At 44.9% G+C, this 14062-nt stretch overlaps 1 protein-coding gene across 3 annotated transcripts; it reads left to right on the forward strand.

Annotated features, from left to right (window-relative positions):
* The first annotated feature begins 19 nt into the window (after positions 1–19).
* KCNJ8 (potassium channel, inwardly rectifying subfamily J, member 8) lies at positions 20–7853 on the forward strand. 3 transcript variants are annotated; one of them, XM_014959570.1, is made up of 3 exons: positions 20–946; positions 1128–1220; positions 4992–7853. In XM_014959570.1, the coding sequence occupies exons 1-3, from the start codon at positions 675–677 to the stop codon at positions 5890–5892; spliced, it is 1266 nt and encodes a 421-aa protein (XP_014815056.1). In that variant the 5' UTR covers positions 20–674; the 3' UTR covers positions 5893–7853. The 3 variants fall into 3 exon arrangements, with proteins under 3 accessions (XP_014815056.1, XP_014815059.1, XP_014815058.1); XM_014959573.1 differs by lacking the exon at positions 1128–1220 and having other exon boundaries at positions 20–1039; XM_014959572.1 differs by lacking the exon at positions 20–946 and having other exon boundaries at positions 1102–1220.
* The last annotated feature ends 6209 nt before the right edge of the window (positions 7854–14062 follow it).

The raw sequence follows: 14062 nt of genomic DNA on the forward strand, positions 1-14062 counted from the left end.
AGGGGGGGTGGGGGGGGGGGCGGGGGAAACGCGACTGCTGCCGGCTCCGTGGAGTCCCCATTCCCTGCCTCCCGCACTTTCCAGCTCAGCTCCTTCTGGTGATGCTTGCGGGGGACGGGACAGGAGCTCTCGGCAGGGGCTACGGCCCTAAGGAATGAGCCTCGGCGGTCTCTCCTCACGCCAGCCTTTGGTCCAAACCAGACAAGTCTGATTTCTTCAAGTCCTGAAGGATGCGAGTAACTTAAGCGGTCTGTGTCGCGGTACCCACCTGGGCACGGCTACCTGCCTGGAGGAACCAACCTGTCGTACGTCATTGTTGCTTTACGCCGTTTGCAAGACTGTTCTGCAGCCTCCCTCCCTGCAAAGAGTCTCATAAAGGGCACCTTCCATTTCTGTCGCGAGCTGATAACCTCTTACTCGTATAAAAATGATGGTCTGAAGGAGGGAGGGCTCTGTAGAATAAGTGGCCACGCCGTGACGTTTAATGCGATGGCTGTTGGTGCAGGGGTACTTAATTGGGGGGTACTTCTTGCTGTTGTGTGTAGGTGACACATCTGACTGGGTTCTCTCTTTTCGCAGGGTAAGAGTGAGCCCTGTGGAGACGCGCTAGAGGGACCCCCCCCCCCCACCCCCCCCATTTCGCATCCTGCTAAGTGGACTATGGTGGCAGGAAGATGTTGGCTCGGAAGAGTATTATCCCTGAAGAGTACGTGTTGGCACGGATCGCTGCCGAGAACCTGCGCAAGCCGCGGATCCGAGACCGGCCACGCAAAGCCCGCTTCATCGCCAAGAACGGGGCATGCAACCTGGCCCACAAGAACATCCGCGAGCAGGGGCGATTCCTGCAAGACATTTTCACCACCTTGGTGGACCTGAAGTGGCGTCACACGCTGGTCATCTTCACTATGTCCTTCCTGTGCAGCTGGCTGCTCTTCGCCATGATGTGGTGGCTGGTGGCTTTTGCCCACGGCGACATGGACCCGAGCACAGAAAGCGCCACGAACAGCACAAAGTGGACACCCTGCGTGACGTGCGTCAGGTAAAGTAGAGTTGGTGGGACGATGGAAGGGGGGGGGGGGAAGGAGGTGCCTGCTGCTGTGCAGCTGGCTGCTCTTCGCCATGATGTGGTGGCTGGTGGCTTTTGCCCACGGCGACATGGACCCGAGCACAGAAAGCGCCACGAACAGCACAAAGTGGACACCCTGCGTGACGTGCGTCAGGTAAAGTAGAGTTGGTGGGACGATGGAAGGGGGGGGGGGAAAGGAGGTGCCTGCTGTCCTGCCGATGCCTAAAATGCAGTTTTTTTTGGTTTACATGGACTGTTGTGCTTGGCTGAGACAATTGAAAAGTGCAGTGTTTTCCTCTAGATGACGTGAATTCAGCAAGCCGCCCCGGGCTTGGAAAATACTGTACTGTAGATTTCTTTGATTCCTTACAGGATCTGAGAGAGGGAGACCTGCTGCTTTTCATGTGTCTCCACAACTCTGTGGGTAACATACCTTGCCAGTCGACTACAAGAGTGGGTATGTGTTACGTGTATTGTAACGTTGTCTACGGCAGCGGGAGCATCCCCAGCGTGGTGCCAGCCCCCCGCCACGCCGGCCAAGGGTGGCCACCCCCCCAAAAAGCGGTGCCTGAGAGGCGGGGGCGCTGGCCACGCGTTGTCAGGCAGGGGCTAACAAGACAAGTGCCACTTAGGGCAAAGCTTGATGTCTTTCTAAGTGACTCTCATCGGACAGCTAGACCTGCGGGGCTTCAGAACACCTCGATGAAGCCACAGGCCAGCAGTTTGGCAGTTCCTGTGGCACGCAGGACGCGTCAGACAGTGAAAACTTACAGGACTAAGAGGTTGAATGCAACCCATTGAAGTGTTTCTCTCTCCATCCCCAGAGCCACAACAGTTTTTCCAGGCACTGATAAACTGAGACACACGCACACGGAATTAGAGGAGGGTTTGTTTAACTGGAGGTGGGGGACGGCGATAAGAATGCTTTGTCATCACATCAGTAAAATCTCTTTTTTATAGCACGAGGTTTTTAAGCAGAAACCCCCTGATTCTGTACAGCCAGGCTGCCCCACAGCAGCTGCGAGGGGCTGGGGGCGGGAGGGGAGGCTGTAGGGTCTGCTGAGACATCAGAGCATCCGCTTCCCCCTTCTCCTTTCTTCCTGCACGTAGGTTTGAGGCACCTCCCCGAGGCTGAAGGGATATTGTACCTGGCTCGTGAAGGAGCAGAGATTTCATTCTCCCTTTGCTTTGATGCTTTTTTGCTAAATGGGGATTTTCCAAGCTAAAGGAATGGATTTTCCTTAGGTTGGGGAGTTGGGGCAGGAGAGAAAGGGGTTGCCATCTTATTTCTTTTTGAATAACCTGGCCACAGGCAGTAGCCTCTGAAATGAGACATCATGACCCAGCTTGCACCCACTGGGGTGTCACCCCCGGCGTGCCTGGATTAGCAAGTAGCTGCACCCCGTCTGTTCTTAAGGGTCAGCTGGGGGGACGTTCATCTGCTCGACTGGTGGTCCCCTCAGCTCAGCCCACCCCACCCCGTGGGGCTCATGGGGTGTGTGGGATTTGTCCGACCTGGATTAGCAAGTAGCTACACCCCGTCTGTTCTTAAGGGTCAGCTGGGGGGACGTTCATCTGCTCGACTGGTGGTCCCCTCAGCTCAGCCCACCCCACCCCGTGGGGCTCCTGGGCCACCCTGTAGAGCCTGAACCAGCTGCCGAGGGCTTCATGTCGCTGGGATGAGGCAGCCCCATGGTGGTGGCTCTTTCAGGAAAGCCATTCACCTCTGCTGCAAGGACAGCCTGGAGGGGTGTGAAAAAGCAGAGCAAATAAATAGGTGTAATTTTCTGGTTTAGGCCCATGACAAAGAACACACATGTCTCTCTCCTGCAAGGGTGAATCCCCTCCCTGGGGTGATTCAGCCAACAGCTGCTCAAGTGTCCATGTCCAAGCCATGGAACATCTTTTCCCTTCATAGTGAAGGGCTTCATCCTGTTAAATCTGGCTGCGACTTGGGGCAAAGTCATGAAATAGCAATATGATTGCTGACATTTTAAAGAATGGTGAGCTTTTAGATGTAAAATATATTTAATATTGCAATGGTATGTATGCCAAAATAATGGCAAATATTTTTTAACCTACTTCCTTGGGATTTAGGCTCACACATATTTCACGAGAGCTTTCCTGGGTAGGTGCTATTACAGATTTATGGGGCACCTGGTTTTGGAAACTTTAACCAGTGCCTAGAACTTGCACGGCACTTTAATTTTTCAAAGTACTGCAGAAATTTCTAAGTGTCACGGTTCTTTGCCTGGAAAGCAAATATTAACCAAAGAGGAAAACTGTTAGCTCTAATGGAACTGGGAATAGTGTGATTTTTGAGTTTCTGGTTCCCTCTTCACATGGTCAAAATGCAGTACAAACTTGCTGCTTCAGTTACTTCCACTGTGAAAGGATGGATTCTCCTTTTTTTATTTTTTAAGAAGGAGTATACTGTTAAGGAATTCAGAATATTTACTCCACAGAGCTTCAAGTTGAATTAAGCTGAATTAAGTTTAAACCAGAAGCTTAATTCTGTGTGTAACTAAATATTCATGAACATAAGAAATCATTCCATGGATTCTATTAATTAACTCCCTGATTTCTTCAGAGTGAAATGCGAAAACAAACCTCTCAATACAAGGGAACCTGCCAAAGATTAAAAGAATACAAAAGGCCAAAAAAAGACAAACTTTTTTTCAAATGTATCTCTGCAGAGACTCCTGTTTTTTCTGAAAGATGAACTTTCTCATTCTACAGAAAACTATCCCTGATACCGCCTATACTTCTTTAATGTCCCCTCATGACCCCAGGTTCACTGGAAATGGTGTTAGGAAAAAAAAAAAAAAAGAAAAATTATTTAAAAACAAATTAATTGAAAAGAAAACCAAACCCACTGAATGGTTTAGAACCACCTTCATGGGCATTGCTGAGCATGGCAATGCTTCAAAGGTTGGTGGATTGCACTGTGTTAAAAGGGTGACTATGGTATTAGTTCATATGAAACCCAATGTGCTGCAAGTCTACCAGATAAATCCCAAGGTACTGTTTTTAGACATAAGAGACTGATGAAGGGTGTATCTGGTTATAAAAGACCCTGGTATATACAGGGGATATGATATTGTAGACTACTATAAGTGATGTATTCTGGAAAGTTTGTGGACAGCATCCTCTGATGCGCAGCACTATCGTATATTAGGGTAGGGATGTTTAACTTTACTCACACTTCTATGGCCTGCTTCTGTGTTGAAATTTTCCACCTTGTCTTGCCATGGCAGTGAGATAAACCCAAACCCTGGGTCACAGTGTTGTCCTCCTGCCAAAACATACAGAGTGGACTGTGAAGGCCACTGGCCTCTCTTGGCAGCGTGATCTTGTGGCCTCAGTCGCAAGTCGAACAAGAGTTTGGGAAGTGTCATGTATTTGGGAGTGTTCCCTTTCCCTCCAGGAAATCCTCCTAAAGGAGTTCATGACTCAGGTAGTATGAGTGAAAAGCTGCCTTTTCCCCCATTTCCTTTCCCTGCACAGGCTGGTGGAACAATCTTGGTGTGCCAGCCAATTGCTCACTATTGCCAAAACCAACTGCTGGCCACCAAGAGCTTCATGGGATGGAGAAGGTGGAAAGCGCAGGTGTTACAGCACTGGCAGCTAACACAGTGGGTAGCACATGCTGCTGAACAGAGAATCTAGTGAGCTTCTCAAGGTCACCTAGTGTTACAGTTGGTCTTTTGGGAGCTCAGACTCTGAGATCTTCCCTGTCACCGTCAGATACCACATTGATCGTACAATAACAGTCACCAAGCATGCAATGCTTTTGCTGCTGATGTTGACAGAAGGCTTAAGTGTACCAGGACTTAGGTTTGTTTCTAGAAAGTGTTTGTTAATAGTTTTTCTCAATTTGCATTCAATATTCTTGGAGTTAACTTTGTACAATCTTCTTCTCCAGGTCTTTCACCTCCGCTTTCCTCTTCTCCATTGAAGTTCAGGTGACCATTGGTTTTGGGGGCAGGATGATGACAGAGGAATGTCCCTTGGCCATCACAGTCTTGATCCTGCAGAACATTGTGGGTCTGATCATCAATGCTGTCATGCTAGGCTGCATATTCATGAAAACTGCACAAGCTCACAGGCGGGCTGAGACCTTGATTTTCAGCCGGCAGGCGGTCATTGCAGTTCGAAATGGCAAACTCTGCTTCATGTTTCGAGTGGGAGACCTGAGGAAAAGCATGATCATTAGTGCCTCAGTGAGGATCCAGGTTGTGAGGAAGACTACCACCCCTGAAGGAGAAGTCATACCCATTCACCAAGTTGATATCCCTGTGGATAACCCCATTGAAAGCAACAATATTTTCCTTGTGGCTCCTTTAATCATTTGCCATGTCATAGACAAGAGGAGTCCTCTTTACGATATCTCTGCTGCTGACCTGGCGCTCCAGGACCTGGAGCTCATCGTGATACTTGAAGGAGTCGTAGAAACGACTGGCATCACGACCCAGGCGAGAACCTCCTACATAGCAGAGGAGATCCTGTGGGGTCACCGCTTTGTGCCCATTGTCACTGAAGAGGAAGGCGTGTACGCAGTTGACTACTCCAAGTTTGGCAACACCGTCAAAGTGGCGGCCCCGCGCTGCAGCGCTCGAGAGCTTGACGAGAAGCCATCCATTCTCATCCAGACCCTGCAGAAGAGCGAGCTGTCCCACCAAAACTCCCTCCGGAAACGCAACTCCATGAGGAGAAACAACTCCATTCGGAGGAGCAACTCCATGAGGAGAACCAATCCCTCCCTTATCGTGCCCAAAGTGCAGTTTATCACGCCTGAGGGGAGCCAGAGCACCTCAGAAACGTGATGCGCAGCTCCGGGTGAGGCCAGTGGGCTTCGGCAGGAGGTGGCACCCATGGTGTTTAAATGGTCTTTTACTTAAGAAAAAGAGAACACGAAGCAGAAAAGAACCATGCAAGAAGTATTTATTCTATTACTTACTGAAAGCACCACCTAATGGCGTTAGGAAACACTTTAGCACTTAGTTTATGAATTAATAGAAAAAATGGCACGTACGCTAAAGAAAACACAGTTCACTCATGTAATATAATGTGTATTTATACTTGTTTTAATGGCATGCTAATGTTTTAATCATGTTTTTTCTTATCAAGGATCTCTTATCTTTTTCTGCCGGCTGTCACAAAACGTGTTTTTATCTATATAAGTGGGTCACCCACCTGCAGGCAGAAGCGAGTGCTTTTTCAAAACTGATTTCCAACTCCCACAGATTTTGTGTGGGATATTTGGATATTGATCTTTTTTTTTTGATTAATTCCTTGTACTCTTGAAAGGAGTAGCTAAATTCCTCAGTGATCTCCCTGGAGAAGAGCCAGGATTTTACCTTGCGTTTTCCAGATCTTTTCTTTCCATTGCTTCATGGAAAAGGCATTTTGAGAGCAAATTCAGGTCAGCTGAAGTGACCTTGACCGTCCCACAGGAACACTGGTCCCACTCTGGGCAGCACCGGCAGAAGAACCAGCAAAACAGCACGACCTCTTGCAGAGCACTGCTCTTCTTCTCAGGGTGAGATACTCCACTGCAAGACAGCACGCATCTGTAACACAGCTGTAGCCCAAGCTGAGGAACTCAAGTCTTCCCAGCTGCCACCTGAGCGAAATTCCATTTCACTGAAATTATTCAAGCTGAAAAAAGCACACGCCTCTCTAACATCCTCTTCCTACCGGTGGAAGACCAAATCTAGGTTTGTTTTCCTTATAGAGTCATACACTGAAGACAACAAGTGTACTTCCTTCACTCACAGTATTTTTTTGTAGCATTAAGTCTGTCTGCTTCAGCAGAATGTTACTTTTTGCCAGTGGGGATTCACAAGTGGGAATGAGAGGGAACCATGCCAGTAATATTAAAGAGAGTATTTTCAAATTTTCAGGAGGACTTGGGCACTGATGCTAAATTACTATTTTTCAGCAGTCTCACCTGTGGTTTTATACGACATGGCATTGAGAATTGGTGGCAGGCAGCTTTTCTCTTCAAATTTAAACAAGTGTTTAGTGTCTAGATCCTTCTCAAAAATGTCATCACAAGTTTTTCTACAAGAATAAATAAATGTATGACAACTAATTATATCACATTTGGTAAGGCTAAATTGATGCATGCTTTTTTCCTCCACGAATAAGAAGTATAATGATGGACAAATTCCTGTTCAAATTTCTTACAGACGTTGCCTTATGTCTGTGGCTCAAGAGAAGCATTAGCCCCGTGCTGACTCTCTGAGCCACTCAACCACTTAAATACTTCTATAATTTTAAATATTTGCTTATTCCTATCAGGTGAAATAGTCAAAAGCAATGGGGGGGGTTCTCTTTCTCTTTGGAAGTCAGTTCTTCAAAACTTGTATGAACGGTTTGTGGGCTTCGTGCGGTGTTGGGTGGGCACGGAGGGGCATTGCTCTGTAGTGTAGGCTCCTTGCATTTAGAGCAGGTGCCCTCCAGAAAATAAACACTGACAAAATAGTTCATCTGAAGCAGTAGTGGAAACTGAAGTTTCTGTTAAAAGCATTCTATTCCCTGGCCTGTCCATTAATGCTCTGGAAGAATGGATGGTGAACATCTGGAGACATTAATCTGTCCATTGTGTGTACAAACAATGAACATCTGTAGCTTCCAAGAAGAGTCAGAGTGAAGCATATGCGATTTGTCTCTGGCCTCTGTTTCCAGGACTGTGAATTTCTTTGAGGCTGTCTGTTTAATAAATGGTTAAGTCAGATGCTGTACAAAAGCAAATTTTCTACAAAATAAAAAAGTGACAATACTGATTCCTTCCGTCTCTAATTTTTCTCTATCTCTTTTCCTTTTTCCCTTGTGTTCTCCATTCATTCTTCTATACTCTTAGTTCTTGTATCCTACTCTTTTCTATGGTCCTTTTGAGTAATAATTTGATATTATCTCGATTCCCTCTCAGTATTTCAGCTGAGATATTTTTTTTTTTTTTACCTGCAATTATTTTCTCGTTTTCTCCATAAGTACATTCTTCCTTCCAGTTTTTATTTTGCCTTCATGTCTCTCCCTGCTTTACACCTACAGCACTCTCTTTTCCATAAGGCTATTATAGGGATATTAGTGTTTTGAGGTAACACTAAGGCACCTCAGTCGTATGCAGGGATGCTGAACAGATGCACAAGTCTGAATCATGACAAGGCATGTCATGAAATTCATGTTCATATGTGCTGTGCTGCTGCTCCTTGCAGAAAATCCCTTAGTGCAAAGGCCCTTTCTTGAGCAAGTTTTGCAGCCCTGGGAGAGGTTGGTGGCAGTCGGGGTGAACTGCCCAGCTGGTCACGAAGGGTGGTGGTGGAGGTTTTGGGGCTGGGAGCTGCGTTCCTCACTGAATGACAGTGGTTTCAGACCCAGCTTTGCAGCATCTCAGTGCCTGCTGAGAGGGGATGAGCCAGCAGCACCATGGTTCAATATGTTTAATGAATTATTCTCCCTAGCAACTTTATCAGATGAAAGGGGCTTTATTTTAAATTTGAAGTTTTCTGTTTTGAAGTACACTGCCAAGTTGAGAATGACAGCTGAGCTTTCTGCCAAATACTACTGGCAGTTCATACTGGCATTTAACTCTCTCTCTCTCTCATTGGTAATAATTTAGAAAATCAGAAGCAATAATGTATAAGCATCGTCTGACCATCGTTCCTTCACACTTACTTGTGTCCCTACCATTCCCATCCCCTGATAACATGTAATGGAACTGCATTATTTGACATCGCTTACTCTGCTTTGACTCTTTGAATAGCCTTCTGTACGGAGCCTTCTGTAGGGAGCAAAACTATTTAGTAAGAGCAGAAAAATTATTATAAAGTCCTTCCAGGGCAGATGTAATATCTGGGACTGCACTTTATCTTTTCTTTTTAGCCTTATCTTAAGGAACTTCTCTATCATAAAGAGAAAAATGGCAGCGAGACCCTGTGTCCTCTCTGCGGACACTCAGGAAATTCAGTTTTACCGTGGTGAGGGCTCTTCCTTTCCTTTCACCCAGCGAGATGCCACCAAACCCCGCAGTGAATCCAGCCACCTGAGAGCCCCAACATGGCTAAGTCTTGCCGAGATGGTCATAGACCACTGCCCAGAGCCCAAAAAGTCTGGCTTCAGGGGGGAGCCTTTAACACCCATGGCACAGAGTGCCACGCTGCCAAACCAGACAGGGTTTGATGTGAAGTTTGGGGCTGCCCGCTGGAGGGGGTAACCTGGCTGAATGGGACTCCCAGGGAGTCTGCACCACAGGCAAGTCAAGGGGGTTGCCCTTCAAGCCAAGGTTGGAGCAGGGATACTGAAGATACAAGCAGTATAGGCACCTAAGCCATCAAAGCTGATGAAAATGGGATTGTGATTTCAATAACTGGTAAGTGGGTGCATTTCAGGTGCCATGGAGCACCCTGTCTGGCCCCCAAAGCTGCTTGGATGGCCACTGGTTTCCTGTCAGGACCATGACACTCCTGCCCACTCAAAGCACCCCTCCTGAGCACCCTCAAGTGTACCTATCTGCATCCTGCTCTGTGCACCAAACCCCCCCAAAGCCTTCTGCAAGCCATGCTTTTAACCTCTCTGTAACATTTGGCATCACTGTGGCCTTGTAAAACTATCCCCCCCCTCCTGAGTTATTGCTTCATGGGCATGTGTTGCATCACAGCAGTTTGCCCTTTTGAATGCAACTGTTTGGCTTCATCCACAGACGGGTCAATCCCAACTTTCTGGGACACTTAAAGCATCATACAGTAAGAGAGAAAGAAGTATATTCTTCAATTAAAAAAAATATTCTTCAATTCAATTCAAGAAGAGATTTAGTTATACTTCATGTGTGCAATAGACCATTATCCTAATGCCATGTCTTACTGTAGTCCATTGGGTCATTGAGGCATGGGCTCAATTTACCTCACAGCCATCTTGAATGTGTTTCCCCAAAACACACACCTTTGTCTATATTGCATGAAGTTCAGGCAAACTTATGCAAAAAATTATGCTTTTGCTTTTTCATCTGAAAAGCAGTATGCACGTACCCTTCTTGCTGACTGACAAAACATGGCTAACTTTGCATACCTTTTCTTCCTTCACCAACTAAGATTGAGGACATTTTGTGAATCCAGTTTCCAAACTGTCCAAAGATTATTATTACCAAATGCTTATTGCAGCAAGCTGAAAAAGTAGTTAGTGCAAGACCAGAGAGGAACTTTGGAGAAAAAAACATTAGATATTATATGATGAAAGGAACAAAGCTTTCATTATTTTTGACAAATTATATTCTTTGTGGAGCCTGGTATTTTCAAAACAGTGGTGGGCTTTTGAAAGGCACCATCAAGCAATAAGTCATGTCCTGCTAGACTGTGATTTTGTGCTGTGCTACTATTCACAACAGGGTTTTGTAGCCCCAGCTTGGCATCCTACAAGTGTGTGTCAGTCTGGTCTCCAGATGCTTGCAATCACTGAGCTTGATGCTGAGGATTCGTGGTGAGCTGGGTGGTGGCTGACTCCAGGAGCTGTGATCACCAGTCTCTGTGGGGAGTGATGCTGGAGCTCGTGGATGTGGGAATGGGGCTGGAGGCAGCAAGGACCCTGGTGCCAGTGCCCTGGGTTATAACTTGTCCCCAGGAGCAGACTGGGAAGCAGTGTGGGTCCCCAGGTGCTTTAGACAGTGTCCTTCACAGGAAGGTGTCATTCTTCATGTCAAGCTGATGGGGGACACTCGTGCTGTGTGTGACAGGTGGCAGTGAAATACAAAATAATGGAGCAAATTCCCCCTTATCTAAAACTGATTTCCTGGTCTGCGTTGCTTGCATAGCCAGGTGAGAGTTAACTTTTTCTCCCCCAAATGCTTATGTTAAAATATATTTTCCAAATATGTGTGTTTACATCACATCCAGACAAATCTAAGCTGATAGGCAAGAATTTCTAATACTCTAGCGTATTAATAATGCTTCTTGGCCCTATCTCTCTGAATTATGTTTCCTACTTTCTCTTAAGAATTCTTTGAACTTGAAAAAAAAAAAGATTTCTCATGTGATAACTGGACAGTAAAGATAAGTAAAGATAAAATATATTCCCACATTCCCTTATTGGACAGTGTAGAGAGATTTAGCCTGCAGAGACAAGATCAGTGCTGTCCAAGAGAAACAGCCGCTGAGATTGAGGCAGTCACAGTTAGGACACATGACCAAGGGGCTTGGAATAAAAGAAATATTTTAAAATACTAAGTATTCAGCAGGTTTTTGGCTGAGGAGTCTCCTTTCAGACCACTGAGTTGGTGGTCTTTCAGACACTGCTGAATTATTAGTTAACAGTGAAGGGAATATTCTAGGACCATCAAGGCATACTGCAACGTAGAGAGAGACAAAAAACATGCATTCAAGGAAAATGTTGAAATGTTGTCCATACTTTAGTTATTGCTACCAACAGTTTCAACATTTAGATTGTTAAAAATTCAGAGGCAGACAAAAAACTGATGGATTCTCTCGTCACCTTTAACAAAGGTTTAACACTATTATTTTTTTCCTCTACTCTAAAAAAAGAGTTGATTCAACTGAAGACATTACTTCTACCCACAAACCTGTTGTAGTTTTCTGGAGGATATGTGTTAGCCTGAACATACGTGTCTGGGTTCAGTGTAGGAGTAGCTGTCCATGATGTCATGGCCCTTGCTGCTCAGGAGGTAAGACAGGATGATCTAATGGTCCCTTCTGCACTCCAAATTTATGAATAGGAAGGGTAAATGAGTTTTGGTCAAGAGAAAAGCTTCCTCTGATTCAAAAGTCTTAAATTAAGCTTCCACTAAGGAAACAAACAAACAAACATGAAAAAAACCCTGGGGTTAGGTATCGCCAAATGGTTGATTTGTTTTGACAAATGCATTTCAGTGCTAATTATGGATCCTTCAAACAGTACTGACAAATGTCCCTGGGAATAATTTGTAAAAATTAGGATAGCTTATCATTACAGGAGTTTACTTTTCTTCCTACTGTTGTTAAATTTTGGCTTAGTAGCAAGGATGAGAAAGCCATCTTCTGTGTGGGCCAAAGTGAAATTGTATATCTTGGTTTTATGGTCTGAAGTCTACTGCAAACATCATTAAACTGAGGAATGGCACTGGAGTGACTGCAAAGGGCTGTCGTGGTTTGGGATCATTGTCTTCCTCGTCCAAGGAACATCAATGCTCTCCTCAAGTGCTATTTTTGTAACCACATTAGCCACAAAAATTAATTGCATCCTTCCATGGCCCAGCCTTGCTATTCTTCGGGGTATATTTTTTGATGTTAGGTCTTTGATTCTGGGTGATCCGGGTCAAAAAGGGGTTGCTTCTGCTGACTGTCATGGTTTCCAGATTCATTCAAGGCCAGGATATAAAGCAAAACCAAAGAGTTGCAACACCCAGTAACTGAAAACTCTGCTGAATGTGAGGGAGAGCAAGTGATAATTGTTAGCCCCTTGGGTGGTCAGCTTTCAATATCATAGCACATTAAAAATATATCAAATAGTAAAAGATGTTCTATATTCAGCCTGAGCCAGTGTTTCTAAATTGTGTTATAAACAGATACTATTCCTGGCTGATCAGATTAAATTGTTTGTGATGTGCTATTTTTTCCATATTCCATATTCTTACCATATTCTCTAGATCTTTTGTGTTAAATTAAGTGAGTAATAAGATTTCTGAACTGCAGCTACCTTTACAGTCAGCTTCTTTGTACTGCTTATACATCAATGTGAAAAATGGAACACAAGTCTGAACGGGCTTCTTGAAATATTTAACCTAACTTTAAAAACACAAGTATCCTTCAGTTTATATTGATATTAAGCATGTCATTATCAGTCATGGGCTGAAGGAAAAAATCCTTCAGGGACAATAATCTGTTCAAATATCAATCCTGATATTCTGGTTAAAAATAAAGAGTGACCGGCAATGAGCAAAGAGTAAGCTTACATTTTGATCAACTGCTCAAATGCAACAAAATTGCTTATGATATTGCATCACGTTTTTGCGAAGGTTTATAGTAAACTGTGTGACTGAGGCCAAGTTTTTCAGTGTGTCCTTTTTCAGGGACACACTGAACAAAACAAAACAAAACAAAAACAAAAACAAAAACAAGCCTTCCACAATCCATTTTATTGTGGTACATCTTGAGGAATGACCCCAAGAAAAGATATAGTTGGACACAACTACATTTATTACTGAAGTCCAGCTCAGTGCTGTAATTTGTGCTTGATTTTGAAGAAGAGCTGTCCCATCACTGAATGGTAAGGCTGTGTCCAGTATTAAAACTGTGTTTATGTTTTGTTTGAATGATAGTGTTTCACCAGTTTCACTGAGGCCAGAAAAACCCTGCAAAAGCATTAATGTGGAGTAAGAGGTTGCCATCCTTCCCTTAGGAGCCACGGGCATGACAACATTGCCCCAACTGTGTGGTGTATGTCTACAAACACCTTTGCTGTCCGTAGGCCAGGGTTAACAGGCGCAGGACTTCAAGTTTACACTCGAGTCATTGTTCAGTCACAGCCCAAGTCAAAAACACCAGCCTGACAGAGAACACCTACATAGGTCACCCATAAGACATTCACAGAATTAAACCAGGAGTAGTAGGATGACCACCTAAGGCCACAAAGCAGCTGCCACCAAGGGCGCCACGTGACCTTTACTTGTGGCCCTTCTGTCAATGAAAGCTCCAGAAGAAATGGGACATCTCCTGGGGGGGTTTTCTTTCCTTGCTTACATCCTAACAAATGCTTCACCCCTGTTTAAATAAACTTGCAAACAGTGCGACCCAAATGTTAGAGAAACCCCTGAAACATTTCATCACAATAGTTTAAAACCTCTCACATTTATAGGCCATGGAAAATCATACATTTAAAATGAAAAGGGCTAAGCTTTACATTGTTTTCAGGGGGAGTTGGAGACAGTCTGGGGTTAATATACTTTGGTCGTATCAATTAGCAGAGTAAAGGCAGAAAACTAGAGTAATGAGAAGTTAAGATGAG

The sequence above is a fragment of the Calidris pugnax genome, unplaced genomic scaffold (genome assembly GCF_001431845.1).
Source record: "Calidris pugnax isolate Ruff unplaced genomic scaffold, ASM143184v1 scaffold316, whole genome shotgun sequence".
In the NCBI taxonomy this organism is placed as follows: Eukaryota; Metazoa; Chordata; class Aves; order Charadriiformes; family Scolopacidae; genus Calidris; species Calidris pugnax.

What these genes read in the sequence shown, in the direction of transcription:
- KCNJ8 (XM_014959573.1), top strand. Translation starts at nt 675, where the DNA reads ATGTTGGCTCGGAAGAGTATTATCCCTGAAGAGTACGTGTTGGCACGG. An exon ending in CCCTGCGTGACGTGCGTCAG is followed by an intron (nt 1,040 to 4,991) that starts GTAAAGTAGAGT and finishes CTTCTTCTCCAG; the next exon opens with GTCTTTCACCTCCGCTTTCC.